At 35.7% G+C, this 16458-nt stretch overlaps 2 protein-coding genes across 2 annotated transcripts; one reads left to right on the top strand and one right to left on the bottom strand.

Annotated features, from left to right (window-relative positions):
- Nucleotides 1–2729: 2729 nt before the first annotated feature.
- LOC145558835 (ras-related protein RABG3f) lies at nucleotides 2730–7465 on the top strand. The gene is made up of 7 exons (XM_081620179.1): nucleotides 2730–2925; nucleotides 3942–3968; nucleotides 4120–4219; nucleotides 5175–5321; nucleotides 5826–5906; nucleotides 6033–6178; nucleotides 7095–7465. The coding sequence occupies exons 1-7, from the start codon at nucleotides 2873–2875 to the stop codon at nucleotides 7159–7161; spliced, it is 621 nt and encodes a 206-aa protein (XP_081476305.1). The 5' UTR covers nucleotides 2730–2872; the 3' UTR covers nucleotides 7162–7465.
- Nucleotides 7466–7805: 340 nt separating this feature from the next.
- On the bottom strand, nucleotides 7806–14584 carry LOC145558834 (uncharacterized). Its single transcript, XM_081620178.1, has 9 exons — nucleotides 14361–14584; nucleotides 12057–13665; nucleotides 11552–11778; nucleotides 11126–11458; nucleotides 10759–11005; nucleotides 9353–9481; nucleotides 9051–9266; nucleotides 8541–8664; nucleotides 7806–8227 (listed from the first exon to the last, which is right to left on the bottom strand). The coding sequence occupies exons 2-9, from the start codon at nucleotides 13623–13625 to the stop codon at nucleotides 7992–7994; spliced, it is 3081 nt and encodes a 1026-aa protein (XP_081476304.1). The 5' UTR covers nucleotides 13626–13665; nucleotides 14361–14584; the 3' UTR covers nucleotides 7806–7991.
- Between the last annotated feature and the right edge of the window lie 1874 nt (nucleotides 14585–16458).

Genomic DNA, 16458 nt, shown 5'->3' with positions numbered 1-16458 from the left:
TGATCACGCGCATATCTTGTTAAAATTTCTTTGGGTACTCTTTCTTAGTGCATATATATACATATGTAATGTTTTAATTTATTTCATAGGTCATAGGCCTTTTGTTGGTGGATTACTACATGTAAGATATTTCTTTTTCTTTTTTTTTTTCAAGGTCATCTGGCACCAAATCGTATTAAAAGATTCGAATTAAATTACTTATTTTAACAGATCGGGAATTGGATTGAAATTTTTCAGCCAGGACTAAAGACTTCATTTAAGGTTCAACTTTAGACCGAATCTCATGATTATAACACATCTAAAAAAGTAAATTTAGCAACTTTTTTTCTTTCACAAAATTATCACATATATCCTAACCTTAATATGCAAGTCAATTGGAATTAAAACAATAAAACATATTCAAGCTTAGTTATTTTACTCATAAAAATGTATAAATATAATCTGTCACTAATTTATTTTTTAAAAGGTAAATTGGTCATCAATTTGGTTAAAAAAACAAAATAAGGTTTTTCCAAGATCAAAAACCATCTGTTCAATTTATCTATTCTATTCGGTATCACAAAAAGACTTGCGTGGACCTGGTCCACAATAATATTATTGTGGATCCGAGGTTTATATACACGCAACTGACATTATATTGAACATAGTGACCCTTATTTTGGACATAATAACCTTATTTTCAACATAGTAACCTTTATTAAAACTTGTATAATGTTTAATGGTATTGTGAATTTAAAATACGACGTTATGACCCTAATATTAACATAGTGACCTTTATTATTCACATTGACAAGTATATAAAATATTTCATCAAAAAGATTAACCTCTTATCGCCTATATATTACCAAAATGACTTTTATTTCAACATCGTGACATTTTTTATTATTATAGATTCCCTTTTTATATTAATAAAACAACCATAGTTTCTCTTATGTTAGTGGTCCACAATAAATTAGTGTGAACCAGGTCCATTTAAGAATTTGTATCGGTATCAACCCAAATTGGATCGTATATTCTTCTTGCTAATACTCCGTATATATACAACATAGGATGGAATCTTAGAGATGATTTTTATAGGGTAGGATAAAATCGTGTTCCTTAGTATATAAAGATGACCCTTCACTAATTAAATTTCTAAAAGAATAATGCACCAAGAAATCAACAATGCGAAAACCTTCGGCTCAATTTCGGAATCATAGACTCAGCTAATATTGCGTATATGTGTAGGATGAACCAATTTGACTCAACCTTTTAGATGATTTTTTATAGAGAAGAAAAAAACGTGAACTCGATAAATTATTAATACTACCTACGTTTAGGGATGTCAATGGGCGGGGCGGGGCGGGGCGGGTGTTGGCCTTCCTATCCCCATCCCCGCGGCGGGTTCAGAATTCATCCTCATTTCCGCCCTGGCAGATACAACTCCAAAACCATCCCCGCCCAGCCCCCCACTTGGATATCCACCCCCACCTAATCCCCACCAAAAACCCGCCTAATCCCCACCTAATCCCCACCAAAAACCCGCCTAATCCCCACCCAAGACCCGCCTTTCAAATACACAATCCAACATAATTAATAAGGATTACAATAAAAATAATTTAATCTTAATATTACACACGTTTTTGTTTATAATATAAGTGTAGTACAAAGTATTATAATTAATATTTTATTTCACGAAATTATTTTATAAAATAGTATAAAAGTATATAATTTTGTTTTAAAATATATATAAATGTAGGTATTAGGTGGGGATGAGGCGGGTGGGGTGGGCCGGGGATGGGGCGGGTACAACTTAAAATCCATCCCCGCCCCATCACCCATGGCATGTATGGTTTTTATCCCCATCCCCGCTCCACCACCTGCCAAATTGAGACCCCATTGAGGTGGGGATGGGGCGGGTCTCCTACTTGACCCGCCCCACTAACATCCCTACCTCCGTTACAGGTTATGTGCAACGATTAGACATTTTCCCTCTCTACTTTATGTTAAATCGTTGTCCATAGCCAGTAACGAAGGTAATACTCCCTTTGTTTTTAAGTACTTGCTCCATTTCTAATTTTTTGTACTATTCATTTGTCCTACTTTGACTAATGTTTGTGATTTATACATAAGAAAAAATATAGTAATGTGGGTACTTGTTGAAATTATCTCGATGAATAGATTATTAATTTTCAATTGTTAGAATTTATACTCATTGACAGTTAAAGATATTAGTGATAAAAGATTAGCATCGACATGCGTGTCCAAGAGAAATGGAGCAATTATTTAAAAACGGAGGGAGTATTAAAAAAAATTGGCATTATAAAACCTACCTATTTAAATGAATCTAATTATATTGGTTACAAATTATATCCAATACAAATAGTAGAGAGAGTATAATATTCGATAAACACGAACTTTCTAAAAAAAAAAAAAGCGTTGCGAATATAACGAAACGGGTCCGAATAGGGATGTCAAAACCACACCCGAACTGACTTGATTCAAAATCAACGTGAAAATATCCAATTCTAATTTTAGATACAAAAATTTATCATGACTCAACTTTAAAAATTGATCCGATATATCATGACCCGACCCAACCGGGCCTAACCTGACTCCACCTCACCTGATCCGAACATCTAATTGAGTATTGACACCTCTAGTCCTAAACAGAGTCGAAATCCTAGTAAGCCACGATGCATCAAAAACTCAGAAAAGTCCCAACACTTTATAAACGATGAGTATCACTATCCCATGATTCACTTTACTTTTTATATATACTCCCAGAAAGGTCCTACTCCTTCATTGATTACCCACCTCCTCGTTTTCTCTCTCTTCTTCGCTGTTCTTCACTTTCTCTCTCCTCTAGATCGCCGATTTCCAGAATTTCAAGATGCCGTCGCGAAGAAGAACTCTCTTGAAGGTCATCATTCTCGGTGATAGCGGGTTTGTACTTCATCTCTTTGTTTTTTACTCGCGATCTCTGCAGTTTTTTAGGTTTAATTTCGTGTAAATCATTCAATTCTATGTATTGTTTTTGCTGTTTTTTTTTAGGTTTGAACTTGATTTGATCTTCAACTGTTGTTTTCATTCTGATTTTATGTGTAATCGTCGTGAATTATATGCAATTGTGCTGTTTTGTAACTGAATTTTGATAATAAATTGCTAATTTAGGTTTTATTTTTTTTTGCTGTTTTTGTTGTTTACTCTAGATTATTTTAGCTATAGTATGTCAATTGTTTGATATTATAGCAAATCGATAGATGCTGAAAATTGCACCTGAAACATCATGTAATTGTCGGACCAACACTTCAGTTAACTTGGAGATTACACATAATCAAGTTGGTTATTGCGGTGAATTGATTGATTTTAGTTGTCAGACAGCAATTTAGTGATGTAGTTTTGAACTTAATTCGATCTTCAATTATTGTTTTCCTTCTGATTTTATGTGTAATTGTCCTGAAATCGTGAATTATTTTTTAATTTTGTTGTTTTGTTACTAAATTTTGATAGTAGATTATTAATTTAGGTTTAAATTTTTGCTGTTATTTAATTTAGTACAGAATTATTTTAGCTACAACATGTCAATTATTTAATATTCATAGCAAATTTTTTTAATGCTGGAAATTGCACCTGAAAGAATATTTAAAAGTAGGATCGATAAATTCAGTGAAGTTGCAAATTACATAGAATTGACTAATTTAGGTTCAATAAAGCTTAGAGAATTCTGATTGATATGAGTAGCAAAATATTTTTTCTCTAAAAAATTATCAAAGTTTACCTCTGATGACTGCAAAGTCGTTATAAGCTTGACCGCATGGTTGTATGAGTTTCTGATAAAAAAATTGAATTATGTTCATATGGTCATATGAGTAGCAAAAGTGTTTACAAATTAATACACTTTCCTTTTCCGTTAAATTTGCCTTCTTTATGTTCTCATTTGTCTTGTTGTGCATTTGCAGAGTGGGGAAGACCTCATTGATGAATCAGTATCCTTGTGTTGTGACATACTTATAAAGTAGATAAGGAATTATCGTTTTCGGTTTTGTGTAGTGGATAGGAAGTTCTAATAATTATATAGGTGTTTGTGCTAGTTACATTATCTCCTCTAGAGTTGTTACCTTTAACTCACGTGATTAGATATGTAAATAAGAAATTCAGCAACCAATACAAGGCCACTATCGGTGCAGATTTTTTGACCAAGGAAGTCCAGTTTGATGACCGGCTTTTCACTTTACAGGTCCGTACTCTGAATTGTTCATCAATTGATTTCCAACTTTGCTTATTTATGATGTTTACAATAGGCCTGTAACCTGTGTCTTGTATTGGTCTAGCTTTTAAAGGTGGAATTTTAATTCCTTTCTCTTTGGGGATAGATTCTTTCTGAATTCCTCTCTTTCTTCTGTGCTATATGATCTTGTAAGTTGGGCTTTTAGAGGACTATTGCATATCAGAATGCTCTTATGGAAGAGTATTTGAGCTGTCTGCCAGTTTTTTTTATGGTTTGTGTAATTCAGCATGTTGAATGGTTGAGACTTTGGGGATTGCTAATTTTGTCTTTATTTTGATGCTGACAAATGACTTACAGTCTTACATACTGCATGTGTATACTGCGATTGCCATCTTTGAAGGATGAATAAATAAATTGTGTACCGTTTGTCTCATACAGCTGAAAATAGAGACTTAGAGAGTAATCATACATTCAACGCGGGTAATAGAGACTTAGAGAGTAATCTTACATGAGTCGAGATGCTGCCAATTACAATTGCTTGTATTGACGGGAAATAGGGACAGTCTTACTTGCATAGTGGGGTAAAAATGAACTTAAGATGCAAAGCTTAATGTGGGTGTATCATATTTAAATTCTTCACATTCTATGGCCACTATAATGTTTTGCTTTTGGTCATGATTTGAATTCTCAGTTTATATTAGTATTAGGCAACTATTTTTGTCAGTTGAATGTAGTATCACCTTTCAGCAGTCAGGCTGGCAGATAAGCTGAAGGGATTTCGCTTTTGCTTGTTTGTGCCAACTTACTGCTATTATAGTATTATGCAAATAGTTACTTTAATTCTATGAAATTGAGGATGTGATCTAAGTGACTTTTAAGCTTTTGTTGTCAACAATTTGTATACTCATTTTGATTATGCTTGGAGAACGTATCTCTAAACTTGGTTGATCACTCATTCTTGCAGATATGGGATACAGCTGGACAGGAAAGATTCCAGAGTCTAGGCGTTGCTTTTTATCGTGGTGCAGATTGTTGTGTTCTGGTGTATGACGTCAACTCTATGAAGTCATTTGAGAATTTAAATAACTGGAGGGAAGAGTTTCTCATACAGGTACACCACCCCCTTCTTAGTTCTCTCTCTCTCTGGTGATGCAATCTAGGGTCATGTGTAGGGGAAAGGACTTGCTTCCGTTGTGTTAATTAGCTCTGTTGAATCCTGTTCACTTGCCTATGGTCCAATCACTTGAAACTTCTTTGAACACTTTGGTGCAGAGGTTTATATTTGTTGGCCAGGGTTATACAAAATTTAATGCAAGTCGACGGGAATTTATTTAGTAGGCTATCTCCTTAATTTCAAATTATTAGAACTACTTGCAAGTTACATTTAAAGAGGCATTGGCTTGTTAATCAAGTTTGAGGCCTCTGCTATTAAATATCTTATATTCGAATCCTTCTAACATCATTTATGCGCTCTTGTGTATGCATGATATATAGATGTACGGCAGGAATGTTTCCCCTCTTATATTTTTTTTCATACCTTGTTTCTCCCCTTTTTATTTCATGTTATGGAATTGCTTGTTTCAATATTAAACTTTTTTCTGTTTTTATGTTACAGGCTAGCCCCTCAGATCCAGAAAACTTCCCCTTTGTTGTCATAGGAAACAAAGTTGATGTTGATGGTGGAAACAGTAGAGTGGTAAGTTCAGATTTAGCCAATTTTAATCATTGATATGTGATGGTGATCAATATGTTGGTCGCTGAACATACAGTGCTTCTATTAATTATGTCTAGCGACTAATGATTATCAATTGAATAATGACAGGTTCCTGAGAAAAAGGCTCGGGCTTGGTGTGCATCAAAGGGGAATATTCCTTACTTTGAGACCTCAGCAAAGGAGGGCTTAAATGTTGAAGAAGCTTTTCAATGCATAGCAAAAAATGCTTTGAAGAGCGGTGAGGAAGAAGAGATGTAAGTTAATCTGAATCTCTTGAGCATGAAATTGTCATGGCTTCTTCTAGTTGGCGTTGGAAGTAATCTGATTGTTTGGGCCTCATTTTGTTTTTGGTTTTTTTTTTTATTTGTTTGTTGTTGTGTGAAGTGGTAATTAAACTTAGATGCTCTTTATCTCTTACTCAATTCATACTTAATCTTAGTTTTCCTGCTGATAACTCTTTCTTCTCCCCATGTCTAACTAAATGCAAAAGTCTGCTGCGATACACTGATATTGTGATATGGTAGATCTGATTAGCAGTAATAATTCTCAGCGAGTTATGGGTTTTTAATAATCATTAATATGCTTAGTATCTGTAGAGTGTTGTCTGTGTAGGTTGTCTTCATGCGTATTGGCTGTTTCTAAAATCTTCTGTAGGTCTGTTGTACAGTGTTGTCTGTGTAGGTTGTCTTCATGCATATTGGTTGTTTCTAAAATCTTCTGTAGGTCTGTTGTCTGTGTAGGTTGTCTTCATGCGTATTGGCTGTTTCTAAAATCTTCTGTAGGTCTGTTGTAACCGCAATAATCACTGTCACACTCCACATTCTCCATGATATTAACCATTTTTCTCAGTTTTGCTGCATGTCTATGAGGTTATGATCATCAGTGTTGTTGAATTTGCGTTGGCTATTGAGCTAGTAGGAATCAGGTTTTATCATGGCATGTTTAGCTGATTGTGTGATGTCCAGGATATCCATCAGTCCATGATACAACCTGACTCGTATTTTAGCTCTTTAGACTCCTTTCAATTGAGCAGATGAACAAGAAAAATAGCCTTGATTGTACGATGAAAGTTGCCATTTTACCCTAATTTAATTGTTTGTTTTTCATGTTTTTAAATACTGACACTCTAAATCTTTCTTATTGTTCGGGTTGTGCTGTTGCTTCTGGAAGATATTTGCCGGATACAATTGATGTTGCTAATAGCAACCAGCAGAGGTCAACTGGATGCGAGTGTTAAAAGAGCTGTACTACATCCTCTCTCTCTCCTCTCTCTCTTTCTCTCTCATTTTAATTATTAAGTAGCTGTGCAATAAGATTATTTGGAATCAAATGTAGTGTTCGTGAGTTGGTTTGGATTTTCTTATTTCACACTGAGTGAAAACAGTTATGTATATTACAATTATTTATTTGTTGGTTATTAAAAATGCACAATTGTTTATATGCTGGACACAATTGCAAACCACTTGAGATCAACCTGCCAGCAATGAGGACAGCTTTTCTGCAAGTATTTTTGAGACAATAACATTGCTTTTTTGATTTGATTGTGTTGTGTGTTGACTGTAATTTTGTGAAATAAGACCTGATTCCTACTAGCTCAATGTGAATCGAAACAAATCAATCAGTACTAACAATTTACCATCAACTACTTCACGATGAATGTACTCCAATTTGTTGACAATAAAATGTTCCGATTTCATGTGCAAGTATTCTTTACAGTGCACGAACAAAAATAGTTGGGTCAAGTATCGTGCACACTTGGCCCTAGAATAATAACAATTCTGTTGGTGAAGGTAAGAATAACATTTTTATTTTGGGCATCATATCATGTCCAATTTTTCCATCCCAACAAAAAAATTGAAAACTATAAAAATCTAACTGAGCTTCTTCATCTTCAAGTAAAAAGTTAGAAATTATTTGATTTGGACAAAATTCTCAGCAAAAAAACAAAGCAAAAACCAATGTACTTCGTATTTGGTAATTATTTTGCTGCAGACAAAACCTTTTGGACAGACAAAGTCCTTATACAACATACTTTTGTACTCAAAATTGGTTCAGTTTGAACAAAACTCAGGAGAATTGAATTGGCTCTGGTTGCAATGCCTTCTGTACGAGCCCTGTTTGTTCTTTCCCATGGACTGAGATGAAGCCAGTGGCAGTTGCAGCAGATGGAGGACGCCCAACATATTTAATGTCGTCATCACTTCCTCTGTCAACAGATTTCATCGCAGTAGACAAACGGGGAGCAATGTAACTGTAAGCACCCATGTTCATTGGCTCTTCCTGGCACCAAACAACCTCGGCATCTGTAGATTTAGCAAATATTGTAAGCCAGGCCAAAATAAAAACTTGAATTTCTTCATGACCAAGACCTTATTACATACATACAAGATCTTTCTTCAAAGTTAATACAATATGAATAGGGGACACAACTAGCATTACCTAGTACCTACTCTTTCACTTTTTATCATGGAAGATGCGAAAATCAAGAAAAAATATATACAGACAGACTTTGAAGACATATGGCCAATGTGTGGTTCCAAATTTCATGTTGAAAAAATTGAAAGCAGGACAAAGATGCAACGGGGTATTAAATATGAAATTAATTTAGAAACTTACTTGGATACCGCTTCAACTCTCGTTGAACAAGGTCATATGGGAAAGGGCAAAGCTGCTCTACTCTACAGATGGCAACATCACCGACATTTTCTTTTTTCCTATGCTCATCAAGCTCGTAGTAAACCTACACATTTTCAGAGTGAGAAACACAAAATTGTGAAACAGAGAACACAACTAAACCAACCTCAGAAACATGCCAGAGTAGCAACACTAACACAAAATTTTCTAAAAATAGCCAAGCATTTTGTTCAAACATGAAAAACGATTTTTTATTTTTTATTTTTTTAGGCACAAAACATGAAAAATGGTAACTCGGCAAAACTTCTAAATCCTACTTGGTATAATTTTAACAAATAATGTTTCCACAAACTGGTAACAAGTGCATTTAAAATCTTCAAAGGAAAACTGGCGAGAATAAAAAAGAAAGATCTAATAAGTTGACCAAGTGATTAAAAAAATAATAATCAACAAAATAAATTTAAAAAAAAAAAAAAAAAAAAAAAAACTCACTTTTCCAGAGCACAAGACCAAACGCCTAATGCCCTCCTCGCGATCTGAGTGCATATTTTGATCTTTTATGAGACGCTTGAATCTGGTACCTTGTTTATCAAAACCGGCATGGCCCTTCACATCATCAAATTCAGAAAGATTTGATTTGCATTCTTTGTGACGAAGCAAGTTCTTGGGTGCCATGACAATCAAAGGCTTACGGAATTCCCTGTGTATCTGGAATGTGGCAAAAGTGAATTACGAGTAAATGCATGATCTGTTTTCACAAAGTTTCAAACATAATAGCTACTATTTGGTCTCACCTGGCGACGCAAAACATGGAAATAATTAGCAGGTGTTGTTACATTCACAATCTGCCAGTTGCATTCCTGAATCTGCTTCCGTTGTGTGGGTTCCATCTCAGGTATGACGTAGGGGTTGTCATCACTCATCTGTAAGGAGATTTCAAAGCAGACTTAGTTCTGTATGGCTGATTAGTTACTAAAAGTTTAAGTAGCAGAACCATTATCTTCCCAGGCTACGAAGTGCCATTACATGCAAATATGCAATATAGGACAGTTTGAATCAAACATAGATGTTTGATTCACATACAGATCATTTTAAAACTCTTGATTACATCACAAGTTTTGGTAAATTACCTTAACAAGTAACTTAGGCTAATTTCAGTGGCCCACAAGTCCATACCTCAAAATACATAAGAGCAGCTTAGGCCAAGTTCAGGCTCAAATCAACCAATGAACAAGGAAGCACATTACAGAAAATTAGGGGAAGGGGAGATTGGGGTAAAGATGTGTACTATGAAGCAAATAACACGTTCCTCCCCTAGGATACCTATTACCAGCAGCATCCAACATATCATCATGAAAAGGGGATAGGTGGAAGGGAAAGAGGGGTAAGGTCGTAAGGATTTAAACTTCACGCAAAAACCTGCAGATCCCTTTCACTCCCTTATCCACCAGAATTCCAATCATTTTCCTCAACTACACCTATCAGGGCTATCACTAAGTAAATTGATGATCTAGCAAAGGGTTTAATAAGAAATGAAACTAAAGACAGTATGGATTGCATTAGAGATAGGCTCAAAATTGCATCATAATTTTCATTACCAAAGAATTATACAGAATCTTTCTATATCTCTAAGGTTAACCGACTAGGTTATCACAAATCTTCAATATCTCACATAACTGTGTAGGGACAGTCAGACAGCATGGACAAGAAACCTATAACCTATGCGGTATAACATATCATTATTTTGAACCTCAAATTGGTAGAGAGATAAAACAAGAGAAAGAAAACAGTTATGAGATAGGCTAACAAATGGGCTTGAAATAAACATTTGAACAAGAATTAGCAAACAAGACACCTGAGATATCCACTAATCAGTTTTACAACCAGATTAAAATATATGCATTTTTGCTCTCTCACCCATTTTAAGGTCCAAGTCCCCCAAGCTATGATTTGTCACAAACTTGGATAAGAATATACACTTGACAGCTGTACTTCTAGTTACATCACAGTGAACCTATATAAACATCAGTTGCATAATATCTCCACCCACATGCCCAAAAACAAGACATTTGAACAAAAACACCAACTCTATTGAATTAGAAAATGCATCATTCAAATGTATCTAATGCGGGTAAGCTGAACAAATATTCAGCTCATTCATACAAAGATCTCAATAAAGCCTTCTAGTGTAGAGAGATACCTGTAGGAAACGTTCCATTCGTGCACTTGAATGTTCAGGTCCCTGACCATCATACCCATGCGGAAGTAGCACAACAAGACCAGTTTGCCGCAGCCACTTTGCTTCTCCACTGCTCAAGAACTGGTCAAAAATTACCTGAGCCCCATTTGAAAAATCGCCAAACTGAGCTTCCCAGAGGACCAAAGAATTTGGATTTTCCATGGAATAACCCAGTTCAAATCCAAGGACACCAAACTCAGAAAGAGAGCTGCAAAAAGAGCAAAGTTTGAAAGATTAGAACAAGAACTGACCAATTCACAGATTTGAAGTCAAGAGAATAAATATATATTAAAAAATAAATAAATAAATAAATAAAAACACATCTCACCTGTTACTAACAGTAAACATCTCCTCATTTTGGTTCATCACGACATGGTCCAGTGGGCAGTATTTTTCTCCAGTTTCCTGATCATGGAGTACAGAATGCCTATGGCTGAATGTACCCCTCTCAACATCCTGACCACTTAATCGGACATGATTACCTTCAACTAACAACGTTGCAAATGCTAGTGCTTCACCTACTGCCCAATCAATGCCCTCCCCTGTTTCAATCATCTGAGCACGTTGTTCATAAATCCTTTTCACAGCTTTGTGTGGCTTGAAAGTTTCAGGAAGTTTGGTGATTGCCTTGCCAACATCTTTCAAGATCTCTGGTTTAACCCTAAACAAGAGTATGACATACGGAGACAGTTCAAACCAAAAAAATCCACAAATACAATGTCATAAAGTTAAAAAGTACCAAATAGAAAAGTACCCAGTGTTACGGATTCTAGAAAGCTGCTCAGGAGACTTGAAGCCGAGCCAGTAGGCAGAAAGCCAGTCCCTCCTTTGAGGTACATACTCCTTGCTGGCATCAAACTCCTCATTGAGGATCATTGTAACCTTTTTCTGGATATGATCAATATCTTCCTTAGACATTTCTCCAGATTCAAGAACTTTCTTCTTGTAGATATCCAGAGAAGAAGGATGATTTCGGATGACCTATCAAAATACAAACAAAAATAAGAAGATTGTCTTATCTTCCCTCTATCCCACTAACCCTCATCCAGTCCATTGATGGTATAATTAGGCATTTAGGCATGAAACAGCTTATATATGCTTGTCTCAATTTCAGTCAATTTATACTAAAATGAAGTGGCTGAACATGCATATTGTAAGCTAGTTAAGCCTTAAGAGATCCTAAGCAAATAAATTTAACTCCAAATAAATAAAATATACTTATAAAACCCAGAGAAGAAGAATATTTTTGACAAACTTACCTTATACATTTTTGGTTGGGTGAAAGATGGCTCATCAATCTCGTTATGTCCAAATTTACGGTAGCAAATAATGTCTACCACAACGTCAGAATGGAAGGTTTGACGCCACTCTGCTGCAAGCTCACAAACATGAACCACAGCTTCCAAATCATCCCCATTTACATGAAAAATTGGGGCATTAAGAGCTTTTGCGACATCAGTGCAGTATTGCGAAGATCTTCCTGCTCTAGGATCAGTTGTAAAGGCAACTTGATTGTTCACCACAATGTGAATAGTGCCGCCAGTAGTGTAATTTGGAAGAGCACTAAGATGGAGTGTTTCATACACCACACCTTGTCCAGCAAAACTACCATCACCATGGATTAAAATAGCCATATTTTTTGTTCTGTCGGCATCATTAGAGTAATATTGTTTAGCTCTTGTTTTCCCAACCACAACTGGATCCACAGCTTCTAAGTGACTTGGATTCGCAACCAGTGAGAGATGGATCCGCTTTCCACCCCTAGTAGGCCTATCATAAGAAGTTCCTAGATGGTACTTGACATCTCCAGTTCCAGTGTAAAGTCCAACCTCGTCTGTAGGCTTTACTCCACCACTAAACTCACTAAATATCTGCCGAAGTGGTTTTCTCACAACATTACCCAGCACATTCAACCTACCCCTGTGAGACATTCCAATAACTATATTCTCAACCCCAAGATCTGCTGATCTATCAAACATTTCCTTCATACCAGGAATGAGAGTTTCACAACCTTCGAGACCAAACCTTTTAGCAGTAGTCCACTTAGTTGCTAAGAAACTCTCAAACTGAGTACTCCATATAAGCCTGTCCAGCATCACATGTCGCCTTTCCTTGTTATATTCCATGGGAGTCGGGGTTTCAATTCTGTCTCTTAGCCAGTTACACTTCTCACGATCAGCTATATGCATATATTCAAAACCAATGCTCCCACAATAAGCCTGCTCCAGACGGTTAAGGATATTTCTAAGGGTCTGAATAGGACGGTTCTCTGACAAAAATCCAGCCATCCTCCATACTCCAAGGAAGAATTCGCGATCCAAGTCAGCTTCGCTGAACCCATAAACATCCAAGTTCAAATCATCAGGAACTGGCCTTTGCTCCAGACTCAGTGGATCCAACTTGGCCTTAAAGTGTCCGTTAACCTGATAAGCTCTCACAAGCAGTAGCAGACGCATACTCTCTTGAATAGTTTGTCCTGAGATCCCCGGTGAAGTAGCCGCTTGGCCAACAAAGTTTCTAAAGAAATTGTCCCATGATTCATCAACACTGTTAGGGTCAGCTTCCCAAGCTCTTTGTAGCTCCTCTAGGTAAACACTACTGGTCCCGTCAAGAAAACTATCAGTAAGCCGTGAAAGGGGTACAGGACGTGGAACAGGAGCCGCATATGGTTTAAAAACCGTGCTATGAAAGAAACGACTCTGCGAATTAACAAAATAACGGCTTTGTGAATCAATTATTCGTGTTCTAGTCACATAAGAACGTCCCTGAGATACAGTCCTCCTAACAGCAAGCTTCGCCACATTAGATCCAGCTCTAAACCAAGCCATAGCTTCGAATCACAAATCACCAGCTTAACAAGCTTCAACCCTAGCATGCAACATTAAAGCACTACTGTTACACAACGCAAAAGTTCAAAACAACGTTCCAGATTCAAAGCATAATCCATACTAAACAAGTACAAACACAAAATGCATAACTACAATAATTGTTTCATTTTTTAGGTTACAGAGAACCTCAATGAATCAAGCAAACATAACGCCGATATATCCTACGCAATCCGTCAATTATAAAGCTAATTAAATGCATAATCAAATAATTAAGGCAGCTAAATTCGTATGAACCTTCAATTTCGCCGATTATTCGAAACACAACAACTTCATTTCAAATAATAATCTAAATTGAACAGCACTTACATCGATTTGAAGAAGACAACCAGCCAATTCCAAAACAAATTTAAAAACAATAATATAAAATCAAAAGAAAACTAAAAATGCACAAAAATTATCCCAAAAATTGCAAAAAATACCTCCGAACGATCGAAAAGCGCGTAAAATGAGAAAAGAGAATAATATTCTTATCATAGAAGAAGGTTCTAATTTTTTTGTTTGACTTGCATGAAGAACTTTTACTTTTCATTCAAAAGCGACAGCTAAAAGTTTCCAAAACTAACCTCAGAAAAACAAAATTCAAATTCCGCCGCCAAAATCGGCGATTATAGAAATAAAAATCGCCGGAAATCGCCAGAAATATCAGATTACTGAAAAAAAAAACCGATGAGATACCTTTTTCCGGCGAAGACAGGGTTAGCGGTTGACGACGAATTGCACCGGTGAGCGGCGGCGTTGTCGAACGGCGGCGGAGCTCAGGTGGTGGTGTGAAAATTGGGGAGGAATATGGAGGAGAGAGAAAAGGTGTGAGGGAAGAAAGAGGTGAGCATTTCCGGTGTGAAACAGTGCTAGTTTGGCGGAAGCGGCATGTAAGAAGAGGTGGGGGCAGAGGGTCCGAAGGAGGAGAGAGAAAATGTTTTGAGGGGTTAATGAGTGGGAGGTATAAGGGTATTTTTGGAAAATTAGGGTAATAAGACCCTGTTCTTATCAGATTATTTTCAGTTCAGTTCAGTTCATTTCATCTCTAATAAGTTCAGTTTAGTTTAGCCCAACTCTAATAAGTTAAGTTTAGTTCAACTCTATATAAGTTCAGTTCAGTTAATGAAAACAGACCCTAACTTGTAAGAATAGGGTGGGAATAATAAAGTTTATCATAAATTATTAAACTTTAGTTTTGACTGATTTTCTTGCTAAGTAATGGTACCAAAAATATTTGATTTTTTATTAAAGAAAAAATTAAATTAGTTGTGCAAGAGTTTCATAAATAAATAGAGTTCACTATGCCTGCGATTTTGAAATAATAGTCACATTGTCTTAATATCTTATGATTAATTATATGACACAATTTAGCTTAAATAATTGCAATTAAAGCGATATATGATCAAATACATGTAAGCTCATTCAAATTAAAAGAGGTTGATCTTTTCAATAATTAATTTTGTGTTACGAAACATTTGGATGATTTTACAACTAATCATAGATTGTAACAAAGACTCAATTGATGATGGTTAAACTTGATTTGAGCCTGTTTTAAATTTGAGCTTAAAAAACAAATCATGTTTACAAAGTCATGTCAAGACAAGACAAATCAAGCTTGATTACAATAAACCTTGATCAATTCAAGTCATTTGCAACTTGTAAAATATCATACTTGATTACTCTGGAGGGGATTCCTTTTCAAAACCTTACAATTAATTTGAGACTATAATGTTGTTGAGTTGATGCTATCTAAAGAACCATTGATCTATGAAAGTGAAGTTGACCCTCAAGTAATTTCCCTCACTACAAAATCCTTTTTTATTTTATGAGAGGACACAAGAGGCTTTTCAATGTCGATTATTACCTTAAATTACCTCTGAAAATTACCTCTTATTAAAAATACATTTCACTCAATATTACATCACTTAAAAAAAAAATTAAAAATTAAAAAAAATTAAAAAAATAAAAAAGAAGAAGAAGAAGAAGAAGAAGAAGTGTGGAAATGACCATATAGCCCCTGCCCCCTTGCATTACCAGAGGGATAATTAATAAAAGTCCACTAATTATAACATAATTCATAAAACAACTAAAATTAGATTATTATTAAAAGGTCAATTAGATCAGAAATTGAAAGCATTTTTTTATTAACCTCCATAAACTACATTATCATCAAAACGTCTAGAACAATTGAACTTGACAATGATAACTGACTAGGATTGAACCCTGTGAGTTCTGACGCCGAAAGCATTACAAACATCAGACATCCTTCAGCTTATATACCTTACATATAGGAGTACAACTGTACAAGGTACATCAAAGTGCATTACAGTACCCCTGATCTTTACCGAAGCTTCATTACTCCAACTCCATATAACAACTCTCAGCAGGAAGCTAAGGCGTATAGTTTGACAATCTAATGCCTTCTAGGATATACTTCACATATACAAGGTACATCAAAGTGCAAACAATACTCCTAATCTTCACGGTGTTATAGCTCTCAGCAAGAAGCTAATGCATATAGTTTGCCATGTTCATACAAATGTAAGACATGTTACAATGAATTTAATCATTTGATGTGATGAAACTATATGCATTCACCCAATGTGTTTGTCTTATTGTCAACCTTCAACCTAAGGTTAGCAATGACCGTGCTGGCATCAGCATGGCCAATGGCAGCCATGGAATACGCCCATGGGGCATTCCATGAACTCTGCTCGACTGCTCATGATGGAGTAAAGATGTAACACTATGCATTTTCCAGATTGGTTCAACTACAAATTGATTGTGGCAAGCA

This window comes from Chenopodium album, chromosome 9, assembly GCF_948465745.1.
Source record: "Chenopodium album chromosome 9, dcCheAlbu1.1, whole genome shotgun sequence".
Lineage (NCBI taxonomy): Eukaryota > Viridiplantae > Streptophyta > Magnoliopsida > Caryophyllales > Amaranthaceae > Chenopodium > Chenopodium album.
This window is presented reverse-complemented; position numbering and strand designations above follow the sequence as displayed.

Coding starts and splice junctions, on each gene's coding strand:
- LOC145558835 (XM_081620179.1), top strand. CDS start 2,873: ATGCCGTCGCGAAGAAGAACTCTCTTGAAGGTCATCATTCTCGGTGAT. Junction 3,969..4,119: donor AAGACCTCATTGATGAATCA/GTATCCTTGTGT, acceptor TCACGTGATTAG/ATATGTAAATAAGAAATTCA. Junction 4,220..5,174: donor ACCGGCTTTTCACTTTACAG/GTCCGTACTCTG, acceptor TCATTCTTGCAG/ATATGGGATACAGCTGGACA.
- LOC145558834 (XM_081620178.1), bottom strand. CDS start 13,625: ATGGCTTGGTTTAGAGCTGGATCTAATGTGGCGAAGCTTGCTGTTAGG. Junction 11,459..11,551: donor TCTAGAATCCGTAACACTGG/GTACTTTTCTAT, acceptor ACTCTTGTTTAG/GGTTAAACCAGAGATCTTGA. Junction 8,228..8,540: donor AGAGTTGAAGCGGTATCCAA/GTAAGTTTCTAA, acceptor CTAAATCTACAG/ATGCCGAGGTTGTTTGGTGC.